Source organism: Pelophylax lessonae, assembly GCF_965119305.1.
Source record: "Pelophylax lessonae genome assembly, chromosome: 4".
Taxonomy (NCBI): domain Eukaryota; kingdom Metazoa; phylum Chordata; class Amphibia; order Anura; family Ranidae; genus Pelophylax; species Pelophylax lessonae.
Genome location: NC_138771.1, coordinates 565,620,451 through 565,638,336, shown reverse-complemented (window position 1 = coordinate 565,638,336; position 17,886 = coordinate 565,620,451). Strand labels below are relative to the sequence as shown.

The window sequence follows — 17,886 nt, the reverse complement described above, 5'->3', positions numbered from 1 at the left end:
TAGAAAAGCGGTTAAAAGAACTAATTGGTTGAAAAAAAAGTCTATTTTTCCTTTAAACCTCCAATAGATAAAGCAGAGTACTGTGCTATAATAGGGCAGAACATAATGAGGGTGATGGAAAGGGAGAGAGATGACGTCACACGGATCACATGACACTCCACGCACACCGCACACATTTCTTCTACAGCACGCTGCCCGGTTTCCGTAGCAACTGTCCAACGCCCGCCTTCCTTGTGCCAACTCATTGGCTGGAAGTTATATCACCCGGTCGCTGGTTACTTTGCACGCATGCGTGAAACGCAAGGCAGGTGTGTCTGCAGGGATCAGTGGACATGGCGGAACTGGCTTCACAAGTGAACAGGGTTAAATGAATAAATTACTTCCGGGGTGGGAGGTGAAAGTTAAGCAAGATGGAATCTCCTGCAGGAGGAATGTCTGGCTTGGACTCACTGGTAAGAGCTGAGTAATGTGTGAGCCGGGGTGTCCTGTGTCCGGGCTGGGGACCAGCTACTCCCACTCACCGCTCTGTGCTCATTATACATAGTTGTGGCCAGGGAGCCCCTTCCCACGTGGACACAGCATGGCTGCACACTGCAGCTTGTATAGGAGAGCTTGGATGGATTGGTGTGACAAGCTGTATAGGAATTCATAGATATTTTGGGGGACCTGCTGCATAGGAGACCACAGATGTATCAGGGGGAGACCAGCTGCATAGGAGACCACAGATGTATCAGGGGGAGACCACACATGTATCAGGGGGAGACCAGCTGCATAGGAGACCACAGATGTATCAGGGGGAGACCACACATGTATCAGGGGGAGACCAGCTGCATAGGAGACCACACATGTATCAGGGGGAGACCAGCTGCATAGGAGACCACACATGTATCAGGGGGAGACCAGCTGCATAGGAGACCACAGATGTGTCAGGGGGAGACCAGCTGCATAGGAGACCACAGATGTGTCAGGGGGAGACCAGCTGCATAGGAGACCACAGATGTGTCAGGGGGAGACCAGCTGCATAGGAGACCACAGATGTGTCAGGGGGAGACCAGCTGCATAGGAGACCACAGATGTGTCAGGGGGAGACCACAGATGTGTCAGGGGGAGACCACAGATGTGTCAGGGGGAGACCACAGATGTGTCAGGGGGAGACCACACATGTATCAGGGGGAGACCAGCTGCATAGGAGACCACAGATGTGTCAGGGGGAGACCAGCTGCATGGGAGACCACAGATGTATCAGGGGGAGACCACACATGTATCAGGGGGAGACCAGCTGCATAGGAGACCACAGATGTGTCAGGGGGAGACCAGCTGCATAGGAGACCACAGATGTGTCAGGGGGAGACCAGCTGCATAGGAGACCACAGATGTGTCAGGGGGAGACCAGCTGCATAGGAGACCACAGATGTGTCAGGGGGAGACCAGCTGCATGGGAGACCACAGATGTATCAGGGGGAGACCAGAGGAGACCACACATGTATCAGGGGGAGACCAGCTGCATAGGAGACCACAGATGTGTCAGGGGGAGACCAGCTGCATAGGAGACCACAGATGTGTCAGGGGGAGACCAGCTGCATAGGAGACCACAGATGTGTCAGGGGGAGACCAGCTGCATAGGAGACCACAGATGTGTTAGGGGGAGACCAGCTGCACAGGAGACCACAGATGTGTCAGGGGGAGACCAGCTGCACAGGAGACCACAGATGTGTCAGGGGGAGACCAGCTGCACAGGAGACCACAGATGTATCAAGGGGGACCAGCTGCACAGGAGACCACAGATGTATCAAGGGGGACCAGCTGCATGGGAGACCACAGATGTATCGGGGGTGAGCAGCTGCATGGGAGACCACAGATGTATCGGGGGTGAGCAGCTGCATGGGAAACCACAGATGTATCGGGGGGGAACCAGCGGCATGGGATACAACAGATGTATTGGGGGCACCAGCTGCATAGGAGACCACAGATGTATTGGGGGTGAACAGCTGCATGGGAGACCACAGATGTATCGGGGGACCAGTTAGTATAATAACCCCTCCCCCCCTCTCACTGGTGCTGGGGACCCCCCACAGTGTCATCTTCCAGCACTGTGTGGATAAGAGGCTGTGCCTGGGACTATGAAGGATCGCTGCATTTGCCCTCAGCCATTCATAAAACTCCTAGTATTATTTTCATGGAATGTTGGGCATTCTGTAAATAGTGCAGGGGCGGGGCAGGTGAATGATGGGGTCTGCTCTCTTTCATTCCATTTACAGCGCTGTGCATTCTGGGAAAATAATACATGAAGGTTTGCGAATGGCGGAGGGCAAACTGCTCTTTCCCTGATCCATCACTGTCTCGGATGCAGCCAGCCATCCTCGTAGCTCCAAAAGAAGACAGGTGTGGGGAGTATCCATCATCAGTGAGGGGGGATTATTATACTAACCAGCAGCTTAAATGCCCCCCCGCCACCCACACCTTTTTTTTTTTTTTTTCTTCCTTTATTTTCTGTCACCTGCTGTAGCCCATGTACTTCGCACCTCATGCCTGACAGTGGGGCAGATATTAGTTTCAGTGTATGAGGAAGCTCTGAGCGCAAGCATTATATGAAAGTACATAACCCTAGCATCCCTTTAGACATGCATGCACCTTCCTGATGGCGCAGACTTTGACTATTGCTTGATTACACTCTATCCAACCTGCCTCTAAAACAGATAGCACCCAGTGGCCAGCAGGAAGGACCATGCACTTCTAAAGGGATGTCAGAGATGTGTTCTTTCATAAAATGCTTGGGTTTCTTGAGCAGAGCATATCCTCATCCCAGGGGAAATCAGGAACATGCACAGTGAGAGTGGCAGAAGAGCGTTGCCACTCTGAAAAGGGAAGTAGAGGGGGAAATGACAGGATCAATCAGGTGTACTATCAGGGGTACTATCGAAGAATACAGTAATGAAAGAAACACTGAACACACAGTAAAAACAAAGCATTTTAGAGCCAATGACACAGCAGTGCTTAGGTTTATTGACAGTTTATGAATATTTTTGCTTGTTTCTTCAAGGGAGCGACAGAAGCACTGTCAGTGGCGCAGGCCCTATCGCTGCCGGCGGAATCCTATTGCAATGATGTAAGTAAAGGCACCGCACTTTTGGGTTTTTAAGATTTGATAGATTTGCATCCTGTGTACTCTGCAATCTGCCACAACTTATTTTCATTTCAAATAGGCATTTGGGTAATGCTGGTTGTGGAACCTTTTTTTTTTTTTCAAATTCAATGTTTATTGAGGAGATAAAGGCATACAAGTCATCTATGGCAGTGAAGTGAGATACAGCCAAGTAACAAGAGAACAGCGTAACATGAGGCGTAAAGCATATAAACATAGCCGTATATGAGAAATGGTAACATACAATGCATTAAGGTATGTCTCAGGACGGTAGGTTCCCAGACCAACCCACACTCCCTCCGGCATCTGTCACATGGCCGGCACACCGGAGTGCGGGGAGCATCCGACGGGGTCACCAATCCGAGAAACCACAAGAGGTCGTAGTGTCATGCATGCCTTACAAGAACGGGGGAATTTTCCATGTGGAACCTTTAAAGTATAAATAAAGGCAATTAAAAAAAAAAAAAAAAAAATTCAGTTTTGGATAGAGTGGAGAGTGATTAGAATGCCTGTCATGTTTTTATTGCAGTCTGTGCCCCCGTTAGATAGATTCACCCTCTCTCTTTGTCCTGTTTACTGGTATCATTGAAAGTAAAAGAAAATCCTAACTTTTGGGTTGTCCCTTAAAAATAATAGAGGGGAAATCTTCTGGTGTCCTAGGGGTTCCCTTAATTTGCAGGGATTTGCTCAGGGGTTCCCTTAATTTGCAGGGATTTTCTCTCACTTCCTGTTTGGATTTAGGACAGGAAGTGAAGGGAAATCTCTCCAATGGGAGAAAAAAATCTGATTGGGGTTATAACCCTCCCTTACTCCAGCCAAAATGGGGGGGAAAAAAAAAAGTTTTGCCTAAAGTTATACTTTAAAGTGATATTAAAGGCAGATTGTTTTTTTTTTTAATAACAAACATGTCATAGTTACCTGCCCTGTGCAGTGGTTTTGCACAGAGCTGCCCCGATTCTCTCCTTCTCAGGTCCCTTGCTGGTGCTCCTGGCCCCTCCCACCTGCCGAGTGTCCCCATAGCAAGCAGCTTGCTATGGGGGCACCGGAGCAAGTGTTCTATCAGATTTCCCTACCCACGTCATTTCCGGTTGAGATCAGCTGTGGATTCATCGTGCAGTGGCTTGTAGCCATGTCACACGTCCTATTGGGCATGCGCAGAATAGGTAGGGAATTTTGATAATATTTTAAGGGGTCAGGCAAAAGTCCTAGTGTGCATGCGCACCAATGGGTCGGCAGCGGGATCTCTTATAACAAACATCCATCCGATCTCCATGGTCCACACTGCGCTGACCCAACACTGCGCGGAGCCCACACTGCACCAACCCGACAATCCGATCCCCGTGCCCCACGCTGCGCCGACCCGACAGTGGGCGTGCGCGTGTGGGTAGAGAATAGGATTGTCCCATTGTCGGCTCGGCGCAGTGTGTGCCATGAAGATCGGATGGATGTTATAAGAGATGCCGCTGCCTGATCTGTTGGTGCGCATGTGCAGTAGCACTTTTGCCTCACCCCTTACGACGTTATACAAATTCCCTACCTATTCTGCGCATGCGCAGTAGAACGTGTGATGCGGCTACAGCTGGTTCATGATGAACCCGCACCGGAAATGACATGGGTAGGGAAATCTGAAGGGGTAGGGTTTTCTGATAGAACATCGGCTCGCTCCTGAGGAGTAAGAGACCCAGGAGAGCCGCTGCTCTTGTGCACTTCGCTGGGCTGCTGCACACAGATTTTTTTTATCTTCATGTACACAATGTATGAAGATAAAAAGCCTTGGCCTTTACCACCACTTTAACCTGTTGCAAACTGCCCCACTTACATTTACTGTGGGGCGGCGGCTCCTGTGTGCAGAATTCATGTACAGGTATGTCATTCTGCTTTTCCGGGTTTTGGACTCAGCAGGCACCCGGCAAACGTCCGTGACACAGGCAGAACGGCGGCCTGCCTATGTGAACAAGTTAAGCCCCGTACACACGCACAGATCGTCGTCATACAAACGTCGGCGGACGAAAGATCTGCCGATTGTACGCGTGTTAGTATGGTGCCTCCGACAGCTGTCTGCACACAATCCGCGGACAAGAGTCTTTCTTGCAAACATGAAAATTTTTGTCTGCAGACACCAGAACGGACGATTGTTCGCCTGTCAGTACAGAAATCAGCCGACAGACCGCAGATTTGCAAGACTGGGCATGCTCAGAAAATAAAAAACACAGGGAAAGTTAACCATTACATGACATCACTTCTGCAGTCAGCTGAAGTCTGCGGACAAAATTCTTGTGCTGTCCTTGTGCTGTCTTTGCACTTTTCAACAGACACCGACATCCCGGGGAGAAAAGACGAACATTTGTATGACGATCTGTGCGTGTGTACGGGGCTTTAGATAGCTGTTCTGTGACAAGTGAAGGCTGTGATCTTTTGTTTTTACAAACCAGGAACACGAATATCTGCCTTCACATAGAAAAAGCACCCCCACACAGTTAGCAAGCACGCTTTAGGAACACATTTAACCCTTTGATCACCCCTGACAATGTCATTAGTATAGTGAAAGTGCATATTTTTAGCACTGGTCCCCAAAAAGTGTCACTAAAGCCCCGTACACGTACCGATCGTCGGCCGACCGATCGGCCGTCTTTTGTCCAGGGCTGTCCTGTCCGCTGAAAAGTGCAAAATACTGCACACGAATTTTGTCCGCCGACTGCAGAAGTGATGTCATGTGATGGTTAACTTTCCCTGTGTTTTTTCTTTTCTGAGCATGCCCAGTCTTGCAAATCTGCTGTCTGTCGGCCGAAATCTGTACTGACTGGCGAACAATCGGCCATTCTGGTGTCGGCATACAAAAATTTTAATGCTTGCACGACAGATTCTGTTCGGCCGAAAGTGCGCTGTCGGAAGCATCATACTAACAAGCCGAAAATCGGCCGATCGGTCATCAGCCGAATCTTTTCGGCCGACAATCTGCATGTGTGTACGGGCCTTTAGCGTCTGATTTGTCCGCCACAATGTCGCAGTCCCGCTATAAGTTGGTGATCGCCACCATTACTAGTAAAAAAATTCCATACATGTATCCCCATAAATTGTAGAAGCTATAACTGTGTGCAAACCAATCAGTATACGCTTATTGGGATTTTTTTTTTTTTAAATACCAAAAATGTGTTTTATAGCAGAAAGTAAGAATTATTTATTTTCAAAGTTGTGGGTCTTTTTTATTGTTCATAGCGCAAATAATAAAAACTGCAGAGATGATCAAATACCACCAAAAGAAAGCTCTATTTGTGGGGGAATTACACATGTTTTATTTGGGTACATTGTTGCACGACCGCGCAATTGTCAGTTAAAGTAACGCAGTGCCGTATCGCAAAAAATGGACTGGTATCTTCGGGAGCTGAAATGGTTAATGAAAGGTGATTTAAAAAAACGAACATACAGTGCATCCAGAAAGTATTCACAGCACTTCACTTTTTCCACATTGTTTTATGTTACCGCCTTATTCCAAAATGGATTCAATTCGTTATTTTCCTCAAAATTGTACAAACATTATACCCCATACTGACAACGTGAAAGAAGTTTGTTTGAAATCTTTGCAAATGTATTAAAAATAATACTTTGTTGAAGCACCTTTGGCACCAAATACATCCTCAAGTCTTTTTGAGTATGATGCTACAAGCTTAGCACACCTATTTTTGGGCAGTTTCTCCCATTCTTCCTTGCAGGACCTCTTAAGCTCCAACAGGTTTGATGGGGAGCGTCGGTGCACAGCCATTTTCAGATCTCTACAGAGATGTTCAGTCAGGTTCATGTCTGGGCTCTGGCTGGGCCACTCAAGGACATTCAGAGTTGTTCTGTAGCCACTCCTTTTTTTTTTTTTTTTTAATCTTGGTTGTCTGCTTAGGGTCGTTTTCCTGTTAGAAGGTGAACATTCGCCCCCGTCTGAGGTCCAGAGCGCTCTGGAGCAGGTTTTATTGAAGGATTTGTCTGTACATTGCTGCATTCATCTTTCCCTCGATCCTGACTGGTCTCCCAGTTCCTGGAGCTGAAAAACACCCCCACACCATGATGCTGCCACCACCATGCTTCACTGTAAGGATGGTATTGGCCAGGTGATGAGCGGTGCCCGCTATCCTCCAGACATGATGCTTGCCATTCAGGCCAAAGAGTTTAATCTTTGTTTCATCAAACCAAAGAAATTTGTTTCTCCAGGTGCCTTTTGGCAAACTCCAGGTGGGCTGTCATGTGCCTTTTACTGAGTGGCTTCCGTCTGGCCATTCTACCATACAGGCCTGATTGGTGGAGTGCTGCAGAGATGGTTGTTCTTCTAGGAAGGTTCTCCTCTCTCTCCACAGAGAAACGCTGAGTGACCATCAGGTTCTTGGTCCCCTCCCTGATTAAGGCCCTGCTCCCCCCCATCTCTGTTTGGCCAGGTGGCATGCTCCAGGAGGAGTCCTGGTGATTCCAAATTTCTTACATTTATGAAAATGTTTCTGTACCCTTCCCTTTATCTGTTCCTCTAAATCAGGGGTCTTCAAACTATGGCCCTCCAGCTGTTCAGGAACTACAATTCCCATCATGCCTAGTCATGTCTGTGAATGTCAGAGTTTTTTTCAATGCCTCATGGGACGTGTAGTTTCACAACAGCTGGAGGGCCGTAGTTTGAGGATCCCTGATCTAAACAATCCTGTCTCTGAGGTCTACAGACAATTCCTTGAACTTCATGGCTTGGTTTGTGCTCTGACATGCACGGTTTACTGTGAGACCTTATATAGACAGGTGTATGCCTTTCCAAATCATGTCCAATCAACTGAATTTACCATAGGTGGACTCCAATTAAGTTGTAGAAACATCTCGAGGATGATCAGTGGAAACAGGATTCACCTGAGCTCAATTTTAAGTGTCATGGCAAAGGCTGTGAATACTTATGTACATGTGGTGTGTGTGTGTGGTTTTTTTTTTTTTTTTTTTTTTTTTTTTTTACATTTGCAAAGATTTCAAATGTCATTATAGAGTATTGTTTGTATAATTTTGTGGAAAATAATGAATTAAATCCATTTTGGAATGGCTGTAACATAACAGAATGTGGAAAAAGTAAAGCGCTATGTATATTTTCCGGATGCACTGTATACTTCAGTGCCATGTTAGTAGACGATGATGCTACTGTCATTTTGTTCAGTGTTTTCCTTTGCTCAGGAAAGCCCTTACAGGTTTACCATTCTCAGAATGCTAGTTGCCTAGCTGTCTCTTGTCTATTTGGTTTGAGTCACTGACCCAAAACAAGCATGGATCAAGTAAAGTAAGCATTCATTATCGGCACACTTGCTCCAGGTCAGTGACAAAAGCACTAAGGCCACTGAACTGATATGACAGCTAAGCCCTGCAGATTTTCTGACAGGGCTTTGGAAATGGCAACCTAAATATTTCTCAGCTTTCCTGGAACATACATCCGGAAAGTATTCACAGCGCTTCACTTTTCCACATTTTGTTATGTTACAGCCTCATTCCAAAGTGGATTAAATTAATTTTTTTTTCTCCAGGATTCTACAAACAATACCCCATAATGACAACATGAAAGAAGTTTGGTTGAAATCTTTGCAAATTTATTAAAAATAAAAACAAAATAAATCCCATGTACATAAGTATTCACAATACTTTGCCATGACACTCAAAATTGAGCTCAGGTGCATCCTGATTGCACTGATCATCCTTGCGATGTTTCCATAACTTGATTGGAGTCCACCTGTCATAAATTGAGTTGATCGAACATGATGTGGAAAGGCACACACCTGTCTATGTAAAGTACCACAGTTAACAGTGCATGTCAGAACACAAACCAAGCAATGAAGTCCAAGGAATTGTCTATTGACCTTCCAGATAGGATTTTATTGAGGCACAGATCTGGGGAAGGGTACAGAAAAATGTCTGCAGCACTGAAGGTCCTAATGATCACAGCGGCCTCCATCATCCTAAATGGAAGAAGTTTGAAACCACCAGGACTCTTCCAAGAGCAGGCCAAACTGAGTGATCGGGGGAAGGGCCTTAGTCAGGGAGGTGACCAAGAACCCGATGGTCACTTTGACAGAGCTCCAGCATTTCTCTGTGGAGAGAGAACCTTTCAGAAGAACCATCTCTGCACCAATCAGGCCTGTATGGTAGAGTGAGAGGACAGAAGCCACTCCTCCAGTAAAAGGCACATGACAGCCCGTCTGGAGTTTGCGAAGAGGCGCCTGAAGAAACCAAATTCTCTGATCTGTTAAAACAAAGATTGAACTCCTCTTTGGCCTGAATGGCAAGCGTCATGTCTGGAGGAAACCAGGCACTGCTCCTCACCTGGCAAATACCATCCCTGTTCTGTGGGAGTGTTTTTTAGCGGGGAACTGGGAGACTAGTCTGGATTGAGGGAAAGATGAATGCAGATATGTACAGAGACATCCTTGATGAAAGCCTGCTCCAGAGCACTCTGGACCTCAGACTGAGATGAAGGTTCATCTTCCAACAGGACAATGACCCTAAGCACACAGCCAAGATAACAAAGGAGTGGCTACAGGGCATCTCTGTGAATGTCCTTGACTGGCCCAGACATGAACCCGATTAAACATCTCTGGAGGGATCTAAAAATGGCTGTGCACTGGCGCTCTCCATCCAACCTGATGGAGCTTGAGAAGTCCTACAAAGAAGAATGGGAGAAACTGCCCAGACATAGGTGTGCCAAGCTTGTAGCATCATACTCAAAAAGACTGGAGGCTGTAATTGGTGCCAAAGGTGCTTCAACAAAGTATTGAGCAAAAGCTTTGAATACTTATGTACATGGGATTTTTCCTTTTTTTTTAATTTGCAAATTAATTTTTAAGCAAACATTGTCATTATGGGCATTGTTTGTAGAATTTTGAGAAAAATAATGAATTTAATCAATTTTGGAATAAGGCTGTAACCTAAAATGTGGAAAAAGTGAAGCGATGTGAAAACTTTCCAAATGCACTGTAAGGTGCACTCAGGGCTTTTGTGTAACAACCCAGGATGTACAGGCGGTCCCCGGGTTACAAACATCCGATTTAACAAACGACTCCTACTGACAAACGTAGGGAGACAACAGGAAGTAAGGAGAAATCTCCCCCTAGGAAAGGAAATTCACCCCTGTAAGAGTTATCATGGGGAAAAAGATGTCTCCACTGAAGCTTTATCACCAATCCTGGTTTCCACAACACCCCAAAATTTTAAAAATCCAGCTGACATAGGGACAAAAAGCGAGGTGAAATCTTCTGAACGGGCATGGACAGCAAAATAAATAGTACAGGGGTGTTAACCCTTCCCTATGCTATCCAAAAAACTTCAAAATTTATTATTTTGGCTTGAGCTACACCTAAAAAATCTACCTGTATCGGCTTACAAACAAATTTGACTTAAGAACAAACCTACAGACTCCAGCTTGTTTGTAACCTGGGGACCGCCTGTATGTATAATATTCCTTTGCATGCGTTGCTGGTAAAGGCAAGAAGTGGGTGCTGCAGCAACTATCAGCTGGGGACATAAGCCAAAGTATAAGTCACCAGCACACCAAAAATCCTTGAAATAAAGTCCAAGTGCTTATTTGGTGATCACATCAGTGTAAAGTGCAACGTTTTGGGACCACACAGGAACCTTTCAGGCATGTGATCACAAGGGATCATGCGTGGCCATGAAATGTTGCACTTTACACTGTGATGTGATCACTGAATAAGCTCTTTGACTTTATTTCAAGGATCCTTGGTGTGCTGGTGACTTGTGCTTTGGCAAACCTAAGCAGTTTAACCACTTGTCTACCAAGGTACGTGTTTAAACAAGCTTCATATTGGCTTTAAGATCCAGTAAATGGCTTTCTGATGAGTGATCACTTTTATGGGGCTCTCAAAGGGCGCGCCTCCCCATTGCCTGTGCAGAATTTTTAGCATCATAGTTTTTTTTTTTTTCCAAGAACACTTGATGTTTGGTATTTATTTACTCGATGCAACACAATCTTTTTATATTTTTCCAAATAAATCGATATAATTGTTTGCACCAAATATTGTGGGATATAAAAAAGTGTGAGTACTGCCATTTTATTTCCAGGGTCTTTGCTTTCAGAAAATATATACTGTCTGGAGGGTTTCTCTGAGCAACTGTGCTTAGATTATTATTACATTGGAATTCTCTTACAGACATTTTTCAGAAAAGATAAGTGCAGGTAAACATCTGTAGGATTATAATCTGGATGATAAATGAAACCCATGTCATACTCCAGATAAAATAACCTGCATATACGTGAATACTTTGTACATAAGATTTGTGAGCCTCTTCATTGTCTGACTGTTACTTTTATTTCTGCAGCCCAATGTGGAGATGGTTTGGGCCATGAAGGCCTATCAACATGCGGAGGTTTACTTTAATGTAAGTATGGGTTAGTGGCTACCCCGATTAGGGAAATTAGTGGGCAGGTACAACATTAACCACCTTGAAGAGTTTGAAAGACAGTGATAAGTCTCAAATGCCAACAAAGTTTTTAAGACACAGCTCCTACATCCAGCTACTCCTCTTCTTCCGCTGTTACCGAATGTTAGTGCTGGTTCACGCTATAGCGATGTAACCCATCGCATGTACTCTGCAAATCACGTGCGATGCAAATTCAGCCACACAGATTGCATAGCTGAATTTGCATCGCATTTGGACCAAAGTCGCACAGGACCCTTTTCTTGGTCTGCAGCAGAATCAGATCACATGGCTGTTCACACCTATGCGACCCGATTCCTGTCCGAATTGACAGTTCACACTGTGATATGCAAACTAATTTGGGGGTGTCATTAACTTTGTATTGACACTCCCAGCAGTTTGCATATGGCAGTGTGAGCTGCCTGCGAGTCGGTGCGAAGCGGGAACCCACAGTGGATTCGCAGGGTTCCCCCATCGTACCAATGTGAACCGGCACTTTCCAACTGTCAAAACCCAGCTACTCCTGTGATTGATGTTGCATATACTCTATAGGTTTCATTGATTAAATATGGAGGAGACCTTTATTAAAACTGGAACAAATAGAATCTGGAGTAGCTCTGCATAGTAACCAATTAACTTCTACCTTCAGCTTGTTTATTTAGAGCAGAACTTTTCCCCAAAGGGAAGTTTCATTTCCCCCAGGGGGTAAGCAGGCACCTGGTTTTGACAGGTATCCAACCTGACATCTGCCCTGATCCCCTAGTGTTTGTGATGTGTTTGTAGCTGCTGACTTTTACATTTTTGAATACAGGGTAAAGCTCCTCCTCAAGCTATAAAAACAAAGCCAGAAGCTGGTTACCATGAAAAGCTACTCCAAAATGTCTGCTCCAGTCTAAAATCTCTTCAGTGTATCAATGTATTATTTAGAGTTACTAATTCATTCATACAGTGCGTCCGGAAAGTATTTACAGTGCACCACTTTTTCCACATTTTGTTATATTACAGCCTTCTTCTAAAATTAAATAGATTCATTATTTTCCTCAAAATTCTACAAACCATACTCTATATTTACAACGTGAAGGAAGTTTGAAATATTTGCAAATATATTAAAAATAAAAATTGAAAGAAAATAATGTACATAAATATTCACAGCCTTTACTCAATACTTTGTTGAAGCACCTTTGGCACTAATGACAGCCTCAAGTCTTTCTGACTATGATGCTACAAGCTTGGCACACCTATTTTTAGGCAGTTTCCCCCATTCTTTGCAGGACCTCTCAAACTCCATCAGGTTTGATGGGGAGTGGTCGGTGCGCGGCCATTTTTATATCTCTCCAGAGATGTTCAATCGGGTTCAAGTCTGAGCTCTGGCTGGGCCACTCAAGGACATTCTCAGAGTTGTCCCTTAGCCACTCCTTTGTTTTCTTGGCTGTGTGCTTAGGGTTTCTGTCCTGTAGGAAGATGAACCACAGCTCCCACTTTGAGGTCCAGAGCTCAATGATGTCTCTTTACATTGCTGTATTCATCTTTCCCTCCATCCTGACTAGTCTCCCAGTTCCTGCTGCTGAAAAACATCCCCACAGCATGATGCTGCCACCACCATGCTTCACTGTAGGGTTGGTATTGGGCAGGGGATGAGTGTTGCCTGGTTTCCTCCAGACATGACGCTTGCCATTTGGGCCAAAGAGTTTATTCTTTTTCACCAGACCAGAGAATTTTGTTTCTCATGATCTGGGAGTCCTTCAGGTGCCTTTTTGAAAACCTCCAGGCAGTCATGTGCCTTTTAGTGGCGGAGTGGCTTCCGTTTAGCCATTCTACCATACAGTCCTGATTGGTGGAGTGATGAAAGAGTAGAAGGTTCCTCTCACTACAGAGAAACGCTGCAGCTCTGTCAGAGTGACCAGTGGGTTCTTGGTCACCTCCCTGACTAAGGCCCTTTTTCTCCCAATTGCTCGATTTGGCCTCTAGGAAGAGTCCTGGTGGTTCAAACTTATTTCAATTATGAATGGTGGAGGCCACTGTGCTCATTGGGACCTTCAATGCTGTAGACCTTTTTCTGTACCCTTCCCCAGATCTGTGCTTTGATACAATCCTGTCTTGGAGGTCTACAGACCATTCCTTGGACTTCATGGCTTGGTTTGTGCTCTGACATGCACTGTTAACTGTGGGATCTTGTATAGACAGGTGTGTCTCTTTCCAAATCCTGTCCAATCAACTGAATTTACCAGAGGTGGACTCCAAGTTGTAGAAACACCTCAAGGATGATCAGTGGAAACAGAATGCACCTGAGCTCAATTTTGAGTGTCATGGCAAAGGCTGTGAACTGTGAATACTTATGTACATGTGATATTGTATGTATGTGTGTGTGTATATATATATATATATATATATATATATATATATATATATATATATATATATATATATATATATATATATATATATATATAATATAAAATTATAATTACAAAGATTTCAAACAAACTTCTTTCACGTTGTCATTATGGAGTATGTTTGTACAATTTTGAGGAAAATAATGGATTGAATCTATTTTGGAATAAGCCTGTAACATAACAAAGTGGAAAAAGTGAAGCGCTGTGAATACTTTCTAGATGCACTGTATGTAGATCCATATATGTGACTTTTGATCTGCATATGACAATACTTGGAAGTCTGTGTATAAAAGTTTTTACTAAAGAAATGTGACAATCATCTGCACAGCTCCAAGGAAACCTGCCATATTCCGTGTAACCTAACCTAAGCTAATTCTCCATGTAGCTATTATTTTTCTGCACATTTCATTTTTACTTTTTCTTACAATAAGTATATTTTTGTTTGTTAATTTTTTCAGTATCATATTTTTCTAAAAATCTGCAAACCCCAAAATCTTATTTCTTGGTTGCAGCAGCACAGGACACAGGATCTTTGGTCTTTCATGAGGTTTTTACCTTCAGGTGATTGGATACTGCCAGAAAAGGAAACCTGCAGGGACTTCCCTTATATGCTTCCCCCCACCAAATTCTAGATAGCCTATACTTTTACTTGTGTCCTTAGGTGATTGACCTCTTTTTTTTTTTTTTTTTTTTTTCCTTGCGTCTAAATCAGTTGACTCATCGGCTGAGCCTTGGGAGTACCATAGACATACCCAGCCTGGGGCCGGCCTGTAATGTTGCTTTGGACACTGGATCCTGCATGGGTGCTCACCTTGGCATGTGGTGTAATCTCTCTGAATTGGCCACAGATAGCTATACAGGTTCAGAGCCGTGCTCTGCCGGCAGTAGAGCCTTGTCTCTGAAGATCGCTACGATGGTATAGTCATTGAGGAGGTTGAAGCCAGGATGGGGGTCTTATCACTTGTATGTTGGACAGAGTGCTAAGACATTTGGAATGGTAAGTGCAGGGCTTGCACTCTGTACAGCTATCCAAGAACGCTAACGCTCTTATGGCTCTGCCACTGAGGAGCACAAGCCGAAACCCTTTTAATGGTGTATCGCAGCCATGGCTGGGAGGCACTGACTGTTTAAAATTGGCACCATTTTTCTTTCTTCTGTTGCACCTGATACTACTGTGCCAATGTGGTCTTGTTCTCAGCTGCTTCAGTAGGCATGTGTAGTGGTGTGTGTGTGTGTGTGTGTAGTGGTGTGTGTGTGTGTTTATTGCACAGCAATCTGGGTGCAGCAGTCTGTAGTACCTGGCACATAATATGTAAGAAGTCATGAGTAGACACACATGGCAGATCACAAGCATAGCAGTAAAGGGGTAAGATGCTAGGTTAGGTTCAGCACATCGCTTCAAGGTGATGGTCTTCTTCCATGGGGTCTCCATACCCTGTGTTTGGATAGTTTCCCTGCCTTCCTTCGGCCACTTGTCTTTCCTCCAGCCTGTCTAGAGAGGATTTTTCTGCCAGAATTTCGGTCTTTTTAGAGGCAGTAGATAACAGGGTCATAGGCCCCTCCTGGGTTGGCCTCTGACTTTGTGTTGGCTGCAGAAACGCTGCCTAAAGTGCAGATTGCATGGTGGGGTCTGCAAGTTACTTCCTTGGGAAATTGCTAGATCTTTGCTGTCTGTACTTAGTGCATGTTCTAAGACTCTAGCTCTAATTTAACCACTTGCTGACCAGGCCTTTTCTGAAATATTTTATTTTCAAGTTTAAATTAGTAATTATTTAGAACCCACAAACATTACAGTGTTTTTTTTTTTTTTTTTTTTTTTTTAGTAGAGGCCCTAGAGAAATAAAATGGCGATTGTTACAATATTTTATGCCACACGGTTTTTGCGCAGCGGTCTTTTAAACACCATTTACATATGCGGGCACTACTTGTGTATACGTTCGCTTCTGCGTGCAAGCACAGAAGGATGGGGAGCTTTACATTTTTTCTTTATTTTACTTTTTATTTTTACACTATCCCTTTCTTTAATTATTATTATTATTTTTTTTTTTTTAGCAAGGAATGTAAACATCCCTTGTAATAGAAATAAGCATGACAGGTCCTCTTTGAAAGATCTGGGGTCAAAAAAGCCCCATAACTCAAATTGACCCTTAAAAAAAAAAAAAAAAAAAAAAAAAAAAAGAAAAACCTCTCCTGCCACCCCTAAATGTGATCCTGTGGTGAATCCACTGCTGGGATCACTTTTATCTGATGCCAAATCACCCACAGAAAAAAAAGATAACGGGTTCTAGCAGCTAGCTGCTGCCATAACAGCGATATTTACCATCAAAGTAATGACCTATATATTCCAACAAAAAGGCAGCTTCATATTAAATTTTTTTTTATTGGTGCACAACAGCAAAAACCGTGTCCATAAATGCTAACGCATTACGGCTGTAGCCTTCCTCATAGCATACATGAAAAATGATAAAAAAAAAAAAATATATATATATATATATATATATATATATATATATATATATATATATATATATATATATATATATATATATATTAGTACAGTCCCTCACACTCTCAGGGGTGTATTACTAAATTAAAACCTAATTAGTATAATTCCACAACACCTCCTTCTAGCTGAAGAAGGATCTGATGCAGGTCACCCCTCTCATTGGTTTCTTATTCATTTCTTTTCCTGGTTTAGAACAGATCAAGATTTAATCAGCGTGATGTGTGGTGGATCCACACTCCTAATACCAGGTCACAATTTGGAATGAACAATAGAATGGATGTTAATTTTGTTTCTCAAATATATTTCAATTAAGTTATGCTGTTTTGAATGTAAACACAATGAGGTTTTAGCATCTATTCTTTGCTGTACATTACATGGGTAATGTTCTCTATTTTTCCTGCACATTCTGGCTATAGCAGGATTTTTGATCTGTGTGATCACTCTCAAAAGATTTTAATTATACTAATTAGGTTTTAATTTAGTAACACCCCTGTAAGTGTGGGGGCCTGTACTAGAGTATACATATTTGCTTTTTATTTTTCATGTATGCTATGAGGAGGGCTATGGCCCAAACGTGTTAGAATTTATGGACACTGTCATTGCTGTTGTGCACCAAGTGGCCGGATTTTTGTTGGAAAAATCTGTTGACTTCTCAGCCTGAGCACCGGTACTCTGCTCATATCATTCATACGGCAGTAGAGCGTGGGTGAGTCTTGCATGTAATGACCTATATATACTGTGGGTGGTCGATACGTGGATTCCTCCATTCACCACTATCTTGAACTATTAACTGTGGCCTTACACAACTGCATGAATGGCTTGGGGGATGCACTTTAGGAGATCCATTTATGGGGGATTCTTTGGCTCAAATGCTGGTCGGCATAACCTCTGTGAAAAAATGCTTTAAAGCGTTATTGAACTCAAAACCAAAAAATATAATATAGTGGAGCTTACCAATCATTAGATGAAGTGTCAGCATTACTTTTCTGTTTATAGGCTGTTTTCATCTGGTGGGTAAATCTCATGTATAGAATGTCCAGGACCGACATAACGGGTGCTCCTGGGTAGGGGGGGAGTGAGGAGAGCGGACACACATCTGCTCTCTTCCCCTTCTAGTTGACCCGGAAGTGACGTGTGGTGTTCTTTCTGGGTCCCCAGTGACTGTTTCCCTGGCCATCAAGGCTGGGAAAGAATGGAATGCAGTGCAATTGTGCATTACATTCAGTGGAGCACGGGAGACATGCAGGGTCTTTAAGATTCTGGATGCCTCATTAAAGAACCTGTCACCCAAAAAAACATTACATAGGGGACAAATTGGATTTTTGACTTACTGTAAAATCCATTTCTCTGATGTTCATTGACGGACACAGCTCCTGAGCTTCTTAACCATTGAGTTTGTTATACTGCCCCCTACA

At 43.9% G+C, this 17,886-nt stretch overlaps 1 protein-coding gene across 1 annotated transcript in view; it reads left to right on the top strand.

The window, feature by feature from the left end:
• Positions 1-366: 366 nt before the first annotated feature.
• PBDC1 (polysaccharide biosynthesis domain containing 1) overlaps positions 367-17,886 on the top strand; it is a gene marked incomplete at its 3' end in the record, with an annotated part of 46,498 nt that continues 28,978 nt past the window's right edge. The window contains exons 1-3 of the mRNA XM_082255774.1: positions 367-452; positions 3,041-3,106; positions 11,474-11,533. Coding sequence (XP_082111900.1) covers positions 411-452; positions 3,041-3,106; positions 11,474-11,533 — 168 coding nt within the window. The 5' untranslated portion in view covers positions 367-410. The remainder of the gene's footprint in view (positions 453-3,040; positions 3,107-11,473; positions 11,534-17,886) is intronic.